Genomic DNA, 19,892 nt, shown 5'->3' on the forward strand with positions numbered 1-19,892 from the left:
GTTGCGGGGCCAGGATATCGTGAAACACCCTGTAGTTTTCTGCAGAAAACCCACTAGGACCAGGAGTCTTCCCGGGAGCCATCTACAACAAGTCTGCCCCAACCTCAAGGCTGAAAACAGCTTGTCTAACACTCGGGCCTTGGACGGAACGAGGCTGGGGAGGGGGGGGGGGGGGGGGACATCTTCGAGGAACTGAGCGGCAAAGGCTGTGTCTCTCCCAAGGGGAGCGGTGTATAAATGATGGTAGTAGCGGGCAAATGCCTGTGTAATCTCAGGGAGGGTATGGAAGGAGCTACCAAATTCATCGACAATTTCGGGCACAATCTTATTCACTTGCTGGAGGGAGGCTAGCCAATACAGCAAGTTCCCATTCTTATCTCACCACCTGTAGACTCTGGACGTGGGGGCACACCATAGATGTTTGGCAGCTTCCAGGGATTGGAGGAGAATTTCTTCACATAGAAAATTCAGTTATCGGAAGGTATCGCCACAGGGGTAAGTCACTAGATTTTTTTCTAGCCGAAGGGCATGCACCACCAACTGAGTGATGTGAAGGAAGTGGGCGTGCGCCTATACACGGATATGCCCACTTGCAAATCCCCTCATAGTGACCTTACTGGCAGCCCAGAGGGTGCAACAGCTGCAACCGAGCCCTCTTTATTGTGGAAATACATTTGCAGTTCTTCATTCAAGGCTTGGACATAGGTTTGGTCTTGGAGATACTAGGCATTAAGATGCCACATGGGTCGTGCACCATCTCTGGGGGAACCAAGATGGAGGAGGAGAGGAGCGTGATCAGATATGCCTCGAGAGAGAGAGAGAGCATCTGGGCATAAGAAATGGCACAACAATTGAGGGCGGGCATGAAGACAAGGTCTATATGCGAATGGGAGAGATGAGCAGCCGAAGTATGTGTATATTGTCAGCGCCTCGGGTTCCAAATCCTCCACGCATCGCAGTGGCCCAGTCAGAGAGATGTTGGGCTCCGGAGCGCCTGAATATCGTGGGAGGTCCTGTGGCATCAGCTTATGGGATGGGGACTGTGTTGTAGTCCCCACAGATTACTGTCAGCCCCTGTGGAAGATCCGGGAGCATCCTGGACAGGTCATGGAGAAAGGTGCCAAGGGCCGCAGTTGGAGCATACACACTTACAAGATTGATGGTCTTGCCTTCAAGCATCCCACTAAGGGCAAGGAAGCGGCCCTGTGGGTCACAGACTTCGCGAGAAACAGAGAGGAGGAAGGAATGGCGCAGCAGAATGGCCACTCTGCGGGATCCAGGCGTACAGCCTGTGTGAAAGACACTATTATATCCCTTAAGTGCCTGGAAGGGGCTGCGGTCACCCATAAGGTGGGTTTCTTGGAGCAGGAGAGCCTCTGGGAGGTGGCGGTGGGAAAAGACAAGGACTGCTGTGTGCTTCACCCTGTCCAGGAGGCCATTAACATTCCAGGACAAAATGCAAAAGGATGCCATCAAGGGGGAGATAAGTGTGCTGTGTAGAAAGGAGGTGAGGAAGGGAAACACCCTGTCTGATTTGCAGACAGGAGCGTGCGCTTGCGATGTAGGAGTAGAAGCTGTGCCTTGGCAAGTGCAGCATGGAATATAATGCGGGTGCGTGTCTGTGCCGGAAAGGAAACATAAAACAAACAATAAAACAAACTATTACTAATAGCAGCACTACTGAATCCCCACCCCACCCCCATTTCCCTCTCCCTCATACTTCTACCCCAGAAGCATCTGTCGCCCTAAAAAGGGAAATTAGAAAGGTAATTAACATATACAGAGCAGGAATCATGAGTACTGGATCCCTCATCAGTTGACGGATAGGTGACTGCCATCAAAATAAGTGGAACAACGTGCATGTTGGAGATGGAAACTGTGTTTTGGGAATCACTACGATCGTGGCAATGTCTATCTCTGCAGGAAAGGCACCCAACTCTCCAACCTAGGGCTAGGAGTTGCGGGGCCAGGATATCACAAAACACCCTGTAGTTTTCTGCAGATAACCCACTAGGACCAGGAGTCTTCCCGGGAGCCATCTACAACAAGTCTGCCCCAACCTCAAGGCTGAAAACAGCTTGTCTGGATCATGTCCCGTGGACATTAAGAAGCAGAGGAGTTATAATGCGGGACTTTGAGAGAGATCGAGGTCTACCTGGTTCTGACGGTAGTAAGGGTGTTGCGTCCAGGTGAGTTACCAGGATAGACTCAGCAGGTTGCGCTGCAGGGCATTCTCTGCATCCCAGGTCGCCTCCGCAGCTTTGCCCTGCAGTGTAGGGCACAGGAACCAGAGAGGGACTTTCGATGCCCAGTACGTTGTCGGATAAAAGCAGGATTAGAGATATTCATGCGGTGCTCCGTTAAAGATCGTCCGCCATGTTGGCTTCACAAACTATGCCCCGCGGTCTTGAAATTTATCTACACTCAAGCTGGTCAGGCCTTCTTCGGCAGATTTCGTACCATACAGTATAAATTCCTGAATCGTGCATACTATACCCCAAATCATTACATAGATATGGCTTAAGACAAGATGACAAGCTGTGAGAGATTGGGTGCGGGCTTCTTGCATTTAGCATAGGTGTGCCCTGTGGTACAGGTTATGTTATGGTGATTTATAAAGCGCACGATTACCAAGTAGGTGTCCTGGTACATAAATACTGGGAGGAGGTATTTGCAGCTCTATCTGCAATAACTAGCCATGAAATGGAGGTGGACCCACGTTTAGGTCCCCTAGGCTATGTGAAAGATTTGGAAGAGACTGGTGGCCTGTAGATGGGACAGAGGACGAGCCTTCAAGTTCAAGCAGTCGACTGCGGACCTAGTGTATTGCAATGAACAATTAGAAATGTATGCATATATATTGCCTCCCTCTTCTAGACCGAGAGACATTTGGCAACCCTTCAAAACATACCTCTTGCAAAATGCGGGTCAGCTAGATACCTCCAAGCACAGTACTGGATGAACTTTAATTATTGAGCTTATAATAATTCTGTCCTCCCCTGGCTGAAGGGGCTGTTGACTTTTACCCTAGGAGCGAGGTACCTGTCCGGCCTCTATCAGACTATAGCTGCTAAATACAGTTGCCACTCATGCGCAGAAATGCTGTACGTGTTCACTGCTCTGCACTTACTTTGTTTGTGCTATGCTTCGTCCTGTCTGGATGATAAGCAAGCCGCAATTACTTGCGGATACTCGTCTGTGCCTTTCATCACTTATGGTTGATTATCCGGCAGTGACTACTGTGCCGCTGTGACTTTGTACTCCTGTTGTCTTTCTCTTTTTTTCCGCATCACTTTGAAACAATTTGGTAATTAGAGTGCAATTACCAAAGCAAATCACTGAAGTTTACGTGCACTTAGTAACATTAACATCCATCTCATTGTGTTTCAAGAAGTCTTTTGCAATAACAAACTTGAATTATCTCCAATTTAACCGTAATGCAGCACAACAGGCAACACTGAGTTTTTGGATACTGAACATTCACAAATCGTAAAAATAGGTTAAGAGTTTGAACACAATAGTCATCCTAAACAAGCTATGGGGTTATGCTCTTACCGCTGACTTCTTAGTGTTTTTATAGAATGGGTTCCAGCCAATGCTCATAACCATCTTGTGTACGTCTCCATCACCGACACAACCCCAGCCATAGTATATGCCAGTGCATATATCCGAAGGAAGATTGTCAACTACATCTTCAGGAAAATTTGCTGTGGATAGGTAAAGAAAATGCTTATCAAAAGATTGTCAATATCATAAAGTCATTCCATTCCTCTGCAAGTATATGCACAATATGAAGCAACATTCTGGGAGTATTAAAAACTGCCATATAGTTCTACTTTGCACATGTACAAATGTTTTCATCTTGGAACCACGGTCAGTAAAGCAAGCTGAACTTACCGGTCACTGTATTTCCCAATGGCACTCGCTCTACCAGTGAAAAGTTTGTGATAATGAATCACATATACAAGTCAGAACCTCTTATACATTGGGATACATATCTTGTCCTAGCAGCAGTAGACAATTAATTTCCCCACAACCATACCATGGCACTGTAAAGTAGTAGAAAAAGGTCCAGAGGAGAAAATAAAGAGGAAGCTTTGTTATCCTTGATCCCAAACAATACACCCTGGGTGTCGGACAATAGCAACTCCCCCAAACCCTTGTGTTCTGGAGCATTTTTGCTGCCTGGGAAACGAATCAGCCCTTGGAAACAAAAGATGTTTATTAGGATGAATATTGGGATCTTTCAGTGTTTTCAGTGATGGTTTTTTAATAAATCTTCGAGGAGAGTCTAGAGTTATCCATACTAGGTTGCACATTTCACGGGCCACAAAGCCGCTATTTGTAGGGATCACAAGCCATCTGTGTCTAACTCGTCTCTTTCAGTTTGGAGACCATGGTCCTGTCTTCTCGTAAGGATGCAAGAGAACAAGATGTATCTGCAAGAGGTCACAACTGCAAGCCCACTGTCTAACTAGAACAAATGTATAGAATCATGAAATGTGGCACACAAGTGCAGCCTGTGCAGGATGCCTACAAATCAGTGTGTGAGCTTAAATAGAACTTTAATAAATGTTAGTTTATCTGGTGCACCTTACTATCTGAATGGACATTAATGTGTGTTCCCTGTACTTTCTTACCCAAGACTCGGGGTGGGGTGGGGGCATCATTTCAAAGAGCCCTGCCACCCGCTACCAGTCAAGCTTTAGCAAACAGTGTATCACAGAGAGCAATTTATTTACTCAAATTTACAGTCGTGTTTTTGACCAAATCATTAACAAAATGTAATTAAGGGCACAATGAAATAGTGTAACAATTGCAAAGAAAGAAGAACAAGCATTTGCAATGCAATAGGTCTCGCATTAGTAAAAGTTTGAGCTTTTGGCGTTGCAAATAATAATGCAACACCAATAGCTGTAATTTTCAGTAATGCGAGATCTAAGTATGCCACTATGGCACAAAATGCACACACAGATGACAGAACAATGGGAGTACGTATTCGGTAAACAAAAGATATGTGATGACGATATCAGCTATAGAGACAACACATAAAAAAATAAAAAAACATAATAATAGAGGGTCGGAGAGTCCTTAATTATTAAAGAGAATCGGAATGTCAATACGCCAAAGGCTTCATCATGTTACTAATAGGAGCTCCCTTCACAAACAGTTACAGCAGTTCACAGTTAATTCGACAAACATGGCCCATACCTAATAACAAAATACTGCCAAAGAACATGTCGCACTATTGCAAGGTTTTGTCAGTGCTGCCACGTGCCAGTCTGCCATTGCTGAATCATTTCTGTGGCCCCGATGACAGGGCCAAGTGTTACATTAAGTTTTTGGGGGAGAACGTTTATCTGCTTACTTTTTGTTCTTCTTTTGGAGTACACATTTAGGACTGATCTTCCCCGTTGCCGTACCCAATCCTGCCTCATCAAACTCAAAAATTCACCTCATCGCCAGCACTTTTCAGAAATAATAAAAATACTGCAATGGCTCACATCAAAACACAAATATTGCACAGGTTCACGCATACACTGACAGAAATACTTCAGAGGCTCACATTCCCACACTTGCCGAAATACTACACAGGCTTACACTCACACACAAATACTGCACAAGACTCACGCGCGCACACACAAATACTGCACCGGCTCACGCGCGCGCGCGCACACACAAATACTGCACCGGCTCACGCGCGCGCGCACACACACACAAATACTGCACCGGCTCACGCGCGCACACACACACACACACAAATACTGCACCGGCTCACAGGCACACACAAATACAGCACAGGCTCACACACATACTGCACAGGCTCATGCGCACACAGAGAAATACTGCACAGGCTCACGTGCACACAAATACTGCACAAGCTCATGCACAAAACAGATATACAGCACAGGCTCACACACATACTGCACAAGCTCACGCGCACACAGAGAAATACTGCACAGGCTCAAGCGCACACACAAATACTGCACAGGCTCAAGCGCACACACAAATACTGCACAGGCTCACGCGCACACACAAATACTGCACAGGCTCACGCGCACACTTACAGAAATACTTCAGAGTCTTACAAGCACACATTTGAAGAAATAGTGCGCAGGCTCACTTGGAAAGAAACAGGGCACAAGTCGGGGGCGTACGGAGTACCGCCACTATTTTTAGGAAGCAAACTCTGGTTCCCTTCTGCACAGACAGAGAGATATTTGGAGTGTCCAAGCATGGCAGCTGGCTGCATTTGTAACAAGTTTTGTATAGTGATGTTCCACTCTATCGCCGAAATGCTGACCGCTCTAATTTTTTGCTCAAAGCTGTAGTTTCTGGTACTTTTCCACGACACCACCAAAGTTAAAGAAAACGCCTGAAGTTTTGGATAAAGGATTCAATGCTTCTCATTAAATTTAGAGGCTGATGCTCACTGAAATGCGATTCTTTTATGGCAACACAGGGCTGGGATCCAGCTCTTTGAGCCAAGATCTAAACGGAAGCCCTACTCACAGCATAAGAGAGTAGATGGTGCACAGCCACCCAAGTACAGTCTCTGTGCTCCCAAAGCAGGCAGGAGTTGTTTACTCCACGCATTTGGTGCACAGTGAAAGCGGTGGGATTCAAGGGCGTAGAGTCGGGGGAGGGGGGAAATTTGGGGTGTCGCACCCCCAAATAAATGCATTTTTGGCTTGGTAGTTAGGCCCCGAGTCGGGGGTCTGCTATGCCTGCGTTGGTTTTTCTTATTTCATAATTTCACTATATTGTTTTAACTTGTTAATTTTTGGGATTTGAAGATTAACTATATGTGGTGATCCGTTTATCGAAAAAGTAGAAAATCTGCACGCCCCCCAACCCCCTATCACTGACTAAGCTATACCCCTGATGGAATTTGTGAGGGTTAAAGAAGCCCGGGGCGGAGGCTCCGTTCACGAACCACGATGTACAGGGAGGGAGACTACCAGGAGAGTTTACTAAAGGGGTGCACATCGACAGCTCGAGTGGCCGCGAGCTCGACGAATTCCGGAGATTCTAATGGCAGTCGGGAGCCTGTTCAGAGCCGCCATGAAAAGAGGATGCAGCCTGACATCAGTACTTGATTAAAAATATTGTCAACAGCGAGTTTTATTACGTGTGCGTACGGATATAAGAAAACAACAGCAATAAAAAAAAAAGAAAACTAATCACAAAGAAAGCTCTCCCAAATAATATTCTAGCTATTATGTAGAGCGTGAAAGGCGCCAAACAGAACTCAGCCCTGCTTAAAAGTAAAGGTCCCATATGCAGAGGGATTAAAATTGAGATTAAATTCTTCCATCAGACAGACAAACCGGACATTCAAGTACCCTTAAAGGAAGTAGATAGATAACAATTTTGCTGCTTTCGGTAGATCTAACCTGTGCTACCGCCAGTTTTCTCCATATACATGCCAGTTGTTTGCTTCCCTTTCAGAGCTCCCTTACTAGTCTTCAAGCCGGAAGTCAGGCGCCCTTGCCCGGGACGTGGGCGGGGCCTGCTCCGGCAAAAACAGAAACCGGCGTGCCGTGCTAACGCGGGGCTCCCATGTTGAAGGGAGAGCCCCGCGGTGGCGGCCGGAGTGAAGAGAAGCCCCGGGTCCCAGGAGGGGGACCGTGTGAAGAATGCGGCGGCCGAGGATGACCACAGCAGCACAGGGCTCCCAGGAGTGCAGGGAAGCCCCGAAACAGAACTGCTGCAGTCGCGAGGAGGAGCCCCCCCCCCCTAGAAGAGCAGCCCGGTGAGTAAAGAAGGGCTGGGGGGCTCCGTGTGGGCTATTGTTGCTCAGAATTGCAAAAGTACACTTTGCGCCAACAATAGCCCACACGGAGCCTCCAACGGGGCTGGCATGTTATCGGAAGCGGGACAGGAGATGTGCACATTGCGTGTGTGCACGTGCGTGTTCATGTGCGCGTACACCGGCTCAAATCCGCCAAAAGCCTTGCGCGTGCCCATCTCCTGTCCCACTTCCGAGGCAAGTCAGCAACAATAGATCTCGCTGCGGACAGCAGCGCTTCGCCCTGCGTTTGCAGGCGAGACCTAAAAACGACGATGAAAAGAAGAGTGAAATGTTGCATGAATAACATACATGGAGCTGCAGTATAATATAACAAAAGTTCAAGCCTCGAAACTCTCTTCACTCAGAGAAGGAAGGCCTCACAACCCAGCAACATTAACAATAGATAAAACCAAATCGAGAAGGAAACCAGAAGCAAGAGCCAGCCATGGCAGCAATCTAATATCCTCAAGATAATACATTGGAACACACAACGAAAACCCCTTAAGATCTGCTAGTGACAACACCCAACTAAAGAGGCTAGAACCAGTTCCATGGAGCACCTCTCCCTTCCACCCTAGGGAAGCCACGCGTCCCCAGGATTGTACGAAATCATTCACATACTCCATTACGGCAACTCCTTACATATACTTTTTGGCCTCACGATGGCCTTAAATATGGCTGACAAATTATCACTCCTGACTATTTCTTCTACCAGGATGCAAGATAGCTAAAGTTCATTGGGCGGGATCACAATTTAAATAAATTGAGTTCTCTATGCATTCCTCCCTACTCTCTTACAGTGCCTTGCCCCAAAACTAGATCACTTTACCCATTGTGCTAACTTTCTACAGAAAGATGCTGTGAGTTTCAGAATCTGAGCTAGAATTATACCTCAGATTATAAAACTATACCTTTAAATGCATTAAAGTAAGGAGGGGTGAAGTACAAGCCAAAATGGTGGCTCTCTACGGAGCTTAGTGGTGCGTAAAACCCTCTGCCTCTGATGCCCCATTTTGGAGGCAGGAAGTCTACTGTGGCATTGGGACAGGGAAGGGGGAAAAGCGGACCGAAAGCCTTTGTTCTCAGTCTCTTTGCCTGTTTTCACTGTGCAGCAAAATGAATGTATGGCTTTATGACTAGACTAGAGTCTGGACCTTTGGGCATTTGGGATAAGAAAGAGGATTGGAAACTTAATATGCCTGCTTAATAACCAAGTGCAGGAATGGTGTAGCCTATAAAAATCAAGAGCAAAGGATGTGGGATGGCTGCTGGGAGAAGAAAAGTAGGCCCGCCGCTGCCTGAAAGATCATGAGATTCCAACACTGCAAGTAAGGAGCAGAGCCGGGGGAAACCCATTTGAATCTGAAGGTTCATTTGGATCTCTTTAGCGCATGTGGAGCCTCTGTGACAACTGGAGGTCTGTATGAGAGGAAAAGAGTAACGGGGAGAAAAAACAGAAAAGCTGAATGCTGACAGCAGTTGATGGGAAGTAGTGCTGAGGAGACATGGTACAACGAAATATATGGAGCCACTGCAAACCACTACCTGGCGTATTAAGGATTGGTTTCTGGGTTGTATTTGAGGTGCCTCTAATAAGGAAAAAGTGGAAGAACAAAGATGTTTAAAGATTGATAGACAGATAAAGAATTGAGAAGACTGGCATTTTCATGAATAGGATGGATAACAAGCATTTGCAATGCAATGGTCTCGGCATTGGTAAAGTTAGAGCTATTGGCATTGCTCATGACATTATTTTTGTTTATGTTTTTGTTTTTAAAACATTTAACCCCTTCCATGCTGGACGGATTCCCCTGCTGTGCTGATCTTTTCCTGCGCGGGCGTGGTCATGACGGAACGGTTCCGTCATGAGCACAGCTCAACCGTGGCTCATGACGGAACCGTTCCGTCATGAGCACCGAAGGGGTTAAAGAAACGGCATTGTTATTTACAATGTCAATAGCTTAATCACTCTCAAATGCGAGACCTATTGCATTTGCACCCACACACAGAGCCACCTACACACACACTGATTAAGCTATTGACATGGTAAATAACAATGCCGTTTCTTTACATGTTTTAAAAACAAAACATAAACAAATGAGCAATGCCAATAGCTCTAACTTTAACAACACCGAGACCGTTGCATTGGAAATGCTTGTTAGGACAAGCGCATTGGATATCTCCGAGATAGTGGAGGCTCAGGGGCCTCTCATCTCATGTTTAAGGGGGCACCGCCATTTTGCGGCATGCCACTGAATGTACGGAAGAGCTGCCTTGGTGTGATTGGGCCTGGCGGAGCCCTCTTTCACAGAGCATCAGAGCTGTACATCAAACAGGCCTTTCATTTTCCACACTCTGCTGTGTCCTACCTTACAGCTGCGCAGCAGTCTGATGCAGCCCTTCGTGCAGCACTTCTGCGGTGCCGCCCTGGGGTGCTGGAATGAGAGAGCTTGGTTTCCATTCCCCTGCCATACACCACGCCGTGTGAAAATCGCCCCTTCTCACCCTTCAGGCTCAGTCATGTTGACTGCTGCAAAAAGAACAATTGATGGACCGAATGCTGAATGCCAAACATTCACCTCGAATACAGAGATCTGGGCCTAAATACATTCTTTTTTTGCCTACCATGCCATTCCAATTCTTTGACAGTCATGAATATGCAAATCATCTCCGTTAATCTAGTCTTAGTTTGTTTTTTTGTTGACAGGAGCTCTCCTGTTTCTTTCCTGGGTGCTATACAACTCCTCCCAAAGACAACCAGGCCGAAAAATGTGAGCCCGCATGACATATATAAAAATACCTAATGATATGAAATAGATTGCATATATAGGTTTCAGGCGAGGGGGTGCGGTGGGCGGTTGGATCTAATTTACCCAGATTGACTAAAAGCCTGATTAGAACCCAGGTGCCAAAATCAGCAGTTTAGTCAATAAACACAACTCCTCTCGAGTCCCGAGGTGATTTAGCTGCATGCATTCTGGGAATTGTAGTCTTGGCCTAAGTCAAAGAGATAACAGTACAAAACTACAAGGAGTACCAAACGTGCCAGGGAATGAAAAAGATAGTCAGCTTTCCCTTCCGAGGGTAGAAGAGTTCCCCGAGTCCCTCCATAACAAATGCCTCGAGGTTATAAGATCCACTAGTTCTTAGGCTTCTGGTAATGGGGGGGGGGGGGGGGGGGGGCGATGTCCCAGCGACATAACACTCACCTCACACATCTGAAGGGCAGAGCGGCAGAGACTGAACCCTGGCAAGGCAACCCCCCTTTTCTGAGGGGCTCCTTTAAAATACAGACACGTAAACTCTTTTAGAAATAAATGAAGGAGTAAGGCAGAAATGCTACCCCACACCATGAAGGAGCGAAACAATCTACATGCTAAACTGACAGAGGTAGTCGCTGTCTTCATCAGTCAGTAAAAGTTTTTAGAAAAAATTGAGATATGAGCACACAAACAAGTAAGAAGGCTTAGAATCGTTTGACCAAATTTACTTCAAATGTTATATGGGGCAATCTATCCAATGGCTTACAACTCTAAAGTGGGCCAAGAGGCCATTTAAATAGGTTGGTTTTGCGCTATAAAATGCTTCATTAGATTAAACATTAAAATAATTGTGATTTACCTTAACGTAAAAATATTTAAGTGCAAATGGTTAATCATGCTAGGTACATAGTTAAAGGTGACGGGTTCTTGAGATGTTGGGCAGTGCGTGTTGTAAATACTCACCCCTGTATCATTAGAAAGCAATGCGTTGCAACCGTTGATTCTGTAGTCGTTATTACATAACCACAAACTTATAAACAGTGAAACAGCAGATCCACGTATCACTGCAAACAGTTAATTTGTCTTTGCTCTTGAAATAAACTCTTTCGCGCGCTCCTTTGTTCGCTCAGTTCGTGTAAACTGTATTAAGTAAAGAGGTGGCATTCTTAGGTAAATCGTGATAACAATGGCTCAGAGTCTCTTAGGGGCGCTCCTTCTTTCATGTCGGCGCCCTTCTGCTCCCACCAGTTATCAGGCCCGAAGGCGTAGTCATAAAATATAATTTGCATTGTCACTGTAGTTTGCTTTCTTTGTCTTTTTTTTTTCCAATCCTCTTTTTTGCCCCCCACGAAACAGAAATCCTAGACCCCATAAATACCTTGCACGGCCCCCTTTTTAACTGTCAGGTAATTACACACAGTTCCTTGATAATTTAACCCGTCAAAGGTTGTCTCATTACTTTGTTCCTTTGGGTAGCGTCTCCCGCTTTGTGTCTGATGAACACTAAACAGGGCCGATATTAACTGTCAATTAATTACACACCATTTCTCTTCACTATTTACCCGATGAAATGGGCAGGTAGGCCGCATCCCTGCCATCTCAATCACTGTCTCCCCGACAAAGGAACCAATAAAGATGAGTCACTCGGAGTCACCCGGTGTCTGGTGCGCAGAGCCGCCCATTCCTAATTGCCCTTAGAGACGGCTGATAATACAAACTTTGTATTGAAAATCAGCCTAATGAGCGCCATGCTGGGTAGGGAGATCACATGTCAGAGCAGTTTGCAGATGCTCGGGGGCAAACAACGCCTGTTATCCTTTAAGAGCTGAGAAACTTACTGCAAGTCTAGGGTCCGGATTCCGGCAGAGACAGGCGCGCAGCAGGAGACCGCGGGCTCCTGTGAAATGGCGCTGCCCGTCGCTCTCACCCACGGCCCGCATTGTCTCTGAATGGTCAGTGAGAAAAAAGCCCTCGAGGTCTATCTAATATGGCGTACAAAGAGAGCTTAACCATGTAAAGTATGCTTGCAGAAGAACTCCATTAAAGAGATATTTTTGGGTGCAACATTGGAGGGAAGGGGGCAGCTGTGTGCAGCCTTCGTACAGACCTGCAAGAGCCGTAACGCGCATCTGAGATGGCGTCTCGGAGACGAGCAGACAGAGCCGCTGTGGCATATGCTGCTCCGGGAACAGGCGCACTCGGAATGCCTGTGCTCGTCATCACCCCTACCCATTGCCACCCCCCTAACACACAATCTGTCGGTTTGATTTCACCAGGCGCTCAAGAGGACACTTTGTCTTGCCCAAACACAAGCTCCTTATAGCGGCCCAGATATACGAGGGGGACACTGATTGCTTTATTTTACTACCCATCCAGCAGTCAGAAGGCCCTTTGTCCTTGCTTGCACTAGGGCCCAGGGTACCCTAGCTACACCACAAATGTCGAGTATTATTTACCAGCCATGGTCTTCTATTCAGCAGCCAAAGCATTATGGGAATGGTAGTTCTGGTTTATCTCAACATGCTGCCCCATATCAAATGGAGCCATCGGTTAACATTAGATGGGGGCTAGAGATTCCTGCCAGCTGCAGGGCACAGCTGGCGGCTGACCAGGCACACAGAGCCGGCCAGGGAACAGCAGCTTTCTGTCCCCGCCTCGGCTTCCAATAGTGAACCCTTGTGAACTGACATCCAGCTGAGCTGGGGGCTGTGGGGCGAGGGAGTGGGAGGGAGCGCTGAAATTTATTTCCCGACGTTTCTGGGAATGATTGAGGGGGTAGAAATATCAGACCAAGCAACTGAGGAGGGCATTTGATTCATTTTTGTGCTGGGTAACAGTGTTTTTAATGTGCTAATGTAGCGCAAAAAAGTCTCGGCTTTTCATCATTGACCACCGAATAATTAACAGAGACGAGGATGAAAGCGGAGCCTGGAAGCTTGTGACTGGCCCCTCTTACCGCAGAGTATTAAGACACAGAGGTGGGGGGTGAGACAGCGAGTGAGGGGGGGCAAGAGTAGAAAAGAGAAGGGGAGGGGAGTGAGAGGGATAGGAAAATAAGTGAGCGTGACAGAGAGATAAAGTTAGGAAGGGAGAAAAGACGACAACCAGGTAAGGGAAGAGAAGGGAAGAAGAGACTGCTAAAGAGCGAAAATAGGGGGACGGGCAGAGAGGTACACCAAGCAAGGAATGAGACAGAGGAAACGAGGGCGAGCACGAAGTGCAGAGGAAGGAGGGAGGGAGCAAGCGGAGCTAAGAAAAGGGGGGAGGGGGGTGGGTGGAATAGCGGAGGGAAGAAATGGGAGCCAAAAAGGAGAGATTTATGGAAGCAATATGTGTACGCTTTCATCACGACTTTCATGTGTCTGAAAGCATGCTGCCTGGGAGCGCGTGAGCTCATGTGCGGCTTTACAATGCGCATACTGAAACTTGTTAAAACAAATGAAGAGCAAAAGGCAACGGGCACAGCGCAGATAACGGGAGAAACTTCAAAGGCAGGAGAGGGGCTCATTAGCATACTCGACAGCTTCATGCGTTTCTGGCGAGGGGGGAAGGAGGAGAGGCAGGATGCACTATTGAAATGTGCTTCCCCAAGGCGGGCCGCGTGCACAAACAATCAGGCGAGCTTTGACAAATCCTCTAGGTGGGACCTTTGGGACCTTTTGGCTGTGCCGTGACCGGGAGTTGTGTTGGGGGAGGGGAGGGGGGGGAAGACCTAACCACTGAAGGATAAGAAAGTTATCCGATTAGAAGCCTGAACAAGCCGAGGGCACCGGAAGACACCACCGCCTTTCTCCAAGGCAGAGTAGAAATGCCTCGGAGAAACGCAGTGTCCTTTTCGGATTCGGGGGCGTGTTTGTCTTTTCTCTCCTCCAGCCATTGGCTGGAGGAGAGAATGAGACTTTCTTTAAAAAACACGCCCCCGATCCGAAAAGGACGGGGCATAATCGGAGTGACTGGACCTCTTCTCCAGTGGCTGGCCAGCATTTAAGAGGCCAGCCAATGGAGAACAGGAGAGAAGAGGGGCGGGTGCAAGCCCCTCTTCTCAAAGACATTAAATCTCCGGACTTCCGGTCTGCCGACCGGATGGTCCCGAGACCTAAAAAGGAGTCCAAACCACTGTTTCTCCAAGAGTAAAATGCACTTATTAGAAAATGGCGGGAGCAATAATTGGATAGTTTAGAAAACAACCTAGATTCATGCTGGAAAGAGCAGGAATTGTCCAAATAAAAGTATTTCTGTGCTTGTGAAGCACAGATACTGCGTACCTTTACAGTCCAACTCCGATTAAAACACCCATGCAATGTACTGCCTAGAACATCCCAGTTAGCATATAAAGGCCCTGATCTGACGGGCAACTAGTGTCCCAATAAACTTCTAGCCGCTCTGGTGAGAAATGCAAGGTTCATCTGATGCAAGGTATGGAACATGCCCAGCGTTCCAAGTACATTAGTCTTTTATGAAATCCTGGTACTGTGTAATTTATGTCACAGCAGCAGTTAAGAGTGGCCAATGCTCTGTCCCATCCAGAGTATGGCAGCTCTGTTCCGTAGTGCTATAACGGTGATATTGAAAGCAGAGCAGCCCTCCTCAGAAGAGAAGGTAGCTTCGCATTCACTCCTTATCAGACTTAAAGATGCCTGCTTTGAAGGGTAAAATGAAACTTCAACCCCATTTTTAGGTCTCGGCTAGCGAAGGCTGCACTTGCGAAGTCTCGCTTGCGAGATTTAATGTTTTCTAGTAGTGGGGCTTGAACCCGCCCCTCTTCTCCATTGGCTGGCTTCCTAAACAGAGGCCAGCCATTGGAGGAGAGGGGCGTCTGTCCATTTAAGCCCCGTCTTTTTCGGATTCGGGGGCGTGGTTTTTAGTTTCTTTCTCTCCTCTGGAATGTAAACATTCCAGCCAATGGGAGGAGGAGAGAAAGAAAAACACGCCTGAATCCGAAAATGAAGCTGCGTTTCTCCGAGGCATTTCTGCTTGACCTCGGAGAAAGATGGTGGTGTTCATGGCGTCATCCCCGTCCACCATGCGCGCTGTGCTGAGTGCAGCAGAGATGGCGGCCTCCATGCTATGCTGCCGGGTCTCGGCGGGGCTCAGGAGGCACAGCGCCCGTACCACTCTGAGTGTGGCAGTCGCTAAGGTAACTCGGGGAGAAGGTAGAGAGCGCCGTCCCTTTAGTGGGGAAGCAAAGGATGTACCCCAGGTCCAAACTCCCGTACTGCCAGGTGACCCTCTGTACAAGGTGGAGCCGGGCACCCTTCAGGTTTCACAGGCGTATGTATGTTAACAATACCTCTTTTCGTTAGTTGTAAAGTGTGGAAAGTTTGTGCAAAAAAGAAGGCGTCAAGAATGTCTTAAGAATAATTACTGGTGGGAGAATCGGTAATGGAGCAGGGGCTGCGGGGGAGGGGCACCATCTACGCGCCCAGGGAACGTGAGGTTTCTGTCCAGGTAATGGCTGGGCGTGTTTTTTTTTGTTTGTTTCTTTTTTTAACAGGGACGTTCTCGTGTTCATTAGGTCTCGACTACCGAAGGCTGCGCTTGTTGATCCTTCGGGTCGAGTTCGCGCTATATAAATATGCACGAAAGAGTGAGACTTGTGCCCTTTGAGTGGCCCGTGCTCCAGTATGTGAGGCATACGCATAATGGCAACTGTGTCCCATAACATGAGACTTACACCAAGCAAGTGAAATTGCTCCAGGCTGTAAAATACCCATTGAATGAGTAACTGTTCGGGCTGTCTGGCATGCCTGGAGACCATCTCCCCTCCTCTAAACCTCGGTTATTGAAACTAGTCGCGTATAAAGCGCTCTACGCCATCTGAACAGCGTATTGGCACTTCAATAATATGTTTTATTAATACCTCGACTCAACTGTACTCAAGTAATCGAACTTGGAGAAGTGAAAGGCTGAGTAAACCCCCCTCGCTTTCCCAAAGTGTCCGTGTTTCACTCGCTCCTTCCACCGCTTTTTTTGAGGGGAGGGCGGGCTTGCAACCCATGTCACACATCTACCCCAGAATGTTTAGGTCTTTGTTAGTTTTAAAGGAAAATATTTCCTGTAATCCCGATTTCTGGAAAATAACAGGGCAGACAGAGACACAAACTTTTTTTCTGAAGTTTATCCAGAGTTTAGCTGCTTTATAAACACATTTTACTGTCTGTCAGAGCACGCGGCCACTCGGTTGCAGCCACCATGAAGAAGGGCAGACAGAGGCTTGCATGTTACATGCATTACGTGATTTCACAGGCGTACGTATGTTAACAATACCTCTTTTCATTAGTTATAAAGCGTGGGAAGTTTGTGCAAAAAAAAAAAAGGCGTCCAGAATGTCTTAAGAATAATTACTGGTGGGAGAATCGGTAATGGAGCGGGGTCTGCGGTGGAGGGGGAGGGGCACCATCTACGCACCCAGGGAACGTGAGGTTTCTTTCCAGATAATGGCTACTCACAATAAGTCGTCTGTTCAAGAAAAACAAAAACAGTTGAAAAAAAAGCAGATTGTCAATTGACGGAGGGAAGTTTCCGGACGAGACCATAGAGGGTGCGCCCCGGGCTGCAAACAGCCGGGGTTGCGCCACTGGTGTTATTTCTGGTGCAAACCAGAGCGCAAAATATTGGTTTTCCGGTTCAATTGCACCCCTCCACGCCCTCTCCTCGCCAGCCTTCCTCCCTCCCCGGCTTTGATCGCTGAGCTGTGGGTTTTTTCTCTAACTGCCCAGCAGCGTGATTGATTATCAATTACAGACTCTTGGCGGGTTGGGGCCAAGTTAACCCTGCGTGCGTTTGATTGTCCTATCTTCCGAGTCGTAACACTCTCTCCCTCTCGCCTCCTGCCCCCCTCAGGCTCCTACACTTCCCCTCACCTCTCTCCCACTTTTTTTGTAGGTGGCTCTATGCATGGGTGGCTCTGACTGTGTGTGGGTAACTCTGTGTGTGTGTGTGTGTGTGTGTAGGTGGCTCTGTGTGGGTGGGTGCAAATGCAATAGGTCTCGCTTTAGAGAGAGATTAAGCTATTGACATTGTAAATAACAATGCCGTTTCTTTAAATATTTTAAAAACATAAACAAAAATAATGTCATGAGCAATGCCAATAGCTCTAACTTTAACAATGCCGAGACCATTGCATTGTAAATGCTTGTTCTTTTAACCTCTGCCCTCCTAGTGCAGTCTTCCAGCATCTTAAAATACCTCGAGTACGCACTCTTACAAAAAGTAAATAACAAATCTTCATACTAAACCAAACAAAGATGTTTTAACTGTTAGAAAGCCAGGTCTAGCAGCTTTCGCAACGATTTTTACGGTATGTCCCTATTCGAACAGTTTCATACAATAGATTTGATCAAATCAAGCCAATGCATTTTTAAAAAAGTGATTCGTAAGGTTTACCACCATTATCTAAGCTTTGTCTGCTTTAATGTGTCCTAAAGTGCTATCTGGCATACATGGAGAAGGAACTTCGATTCACATGGATACCAATGTTGCTTCACCCAGAGCTGCTGGTGCAAACACCGACCCTGCCAACAAGAAAAGACGAACTGCTTTTAATCTGCTGCAGAGACCCGCAACCTACACCAGCCACTTTCAGAATCCACGGCAATAGGGAAAATATTACTCCAGTCCCTCCACCTTATAGAACCAGTACGTGTTTGCTTGTAAGAACAGCAGAGGAGGGCACTTGCTTTGATGGGGTTTAGTTACATCATGGCATTACTAATCAAGTTTTCGCAAATACAGACACATTGGCGGTTGCATATGCAGTAATCATGACCTAATAGTGTCCAACGGTGCGGATTCACGGAGCATGACACATACTCTGGCATATGATAAACTGAAAAGCACAGGCTGTGAACCTAGTCATCAATAATGAAAAGTAAAACGCAGAAGGATTAGGCATTAACAGCACAGAACAATTTCCCAACTACTACTCAGAAATGGCGTGGCAACAGCGCTTGCCAAAGAACACTTGTGCAAGACTGAGATTAAATTACGCAAACCCATTTCGAGATTAACAAATGACATGTAGCGAGCATTATATGTATTATGCATCTATTGAAAACATGGCCTGTTACATAAAAATAAAAGAAACACTTTGGAAGTATATACACAAGCACAAATTCTTAAATGTTAAAGCTGCTGGCATAACATCAGGGGATAAATTGCTGATTAGGGATTGAATTTTGGCCTATCAAGTGTGCCTTAGTTGTTTAGCAGTAAAGTGGAGTGAATACAAGTGTCCTATGCCTGACCTGTTTATCAACTCATACACCATGCCCACAGTGGTGTCAGGAGACCACCCTCCTAGCGGGTGTAGGTCACCTAAACAGTGGGCTGGAGGGGCGTATTCCCTGAATGCTGGTGGGTAGCTGGGCATTACCTAGTTGTCCCTAGGAGCTAGCTTTGTTTGTGTGGGCACTGATTTGACACTGCATTGAAAATTCAACTAAGGTCCTCATTATGAGTTCCCCTTTAAATTCCGGTGCGTGTAGTAACACCTCTTACCACACCTACCGGAATTTCAAGTTTTGCATCAAGCACCGCACTGCAGAAAAGGTATTTACCCACATAAATTTCACAAGGTCGCCCAGGGTGAGGGGTGTCTGGTAAGTATCAGGATATGCGGAATTTAGTGTGGTTAGCACAAAAACCTACCCGGGAATGCCCCATTCCAAGGCCAAAATTTGTAAAAACGAGCTCCTTCACGCACCCAATAAATACTTATTCATGCGGAGTTTGATTTTATGCCATGCAATACATTTCAGAATATCCTCTGTAGCACTCTCAATGTGGGCCTTATTGAGACATAAAACCCATATTTGTGTGGTTTTAATTGGTGTATCTTGGAATGGAGCATGACACCCAAATTACTAGTAGGAAACTTGTTTTGGTCCGGCATTTTCAAAAATCGGGAGTGCCTGAGACCTGTTTGCAAAGTTCCCTTTCAATGCCATAAAATGCAGGCGTTCCATTGTGCGTTAAGGCCGGCTTTCTATTGTGTGTTCCTCTTGTGAAGTGGTGGCCCACTGTTTTTTTATATCTTGTGTTGATTACGATGTTGAAACTGTGTTGGTTTATCATTATGGGCAGTTTCTGGGCTGTATCACCAACATACTGGCCCTGAGCACAGTTATTTCTCCTACTGAGCTGGTTGATTTACAGTAGCATGTCTCTTTAACACATCCTGTGCAGCAATGTGGAGTTGTTCCAGAACAGTATGTGCCTTTTACTCTCTAATTATACACTCACATGCACCGCTGTGGTCTAGCTCGGGTATCAGTGCTGGATGATACCCAAGAGACAAAAGCACTTGTTCTGATCTCGCTGTAGCGCAGTAAATT

At 46.7% G+C, this 19,892-nt stretch overlaps 1 protein-coding gene across 1 annotated transcript in view; it reads right to left on the minus strand.

Annotated features, from left to right (window-relative positions):
• Window positions 1–19,892, minus strand: part of RFK (riboflavin kinase) — a 108,382-nt gene that overhangs the window by 61,865 nt on the left and 26,625 nt on the right. Inside the window, exon 2 of the mRNA XM_085633087.1 lies at window positions 3,556–3,707. Within this exon, the coding sequence (XP_085489213.1) occupies window positions 3,556–3,707 (152 nt within the window). The remainder of the gene's footprint in view (window positions 1–3,555; window positions 3,708–19,892) is intronic.

This window comes from Triturus cristatus, chromosome 2_1 (assembly GCF_964204655.1).
Source record: "Triturus cristatus chromosome 2_1, aTriCri1.1, whole genome shotgun sequence".
NCBI classification, from domain to species: domain Eukaryota; kingdom Metazoa; phylum Chordata; class Amphibia; order Caudata; family Salamandridae; genus Triturus; species Triturus cristatus.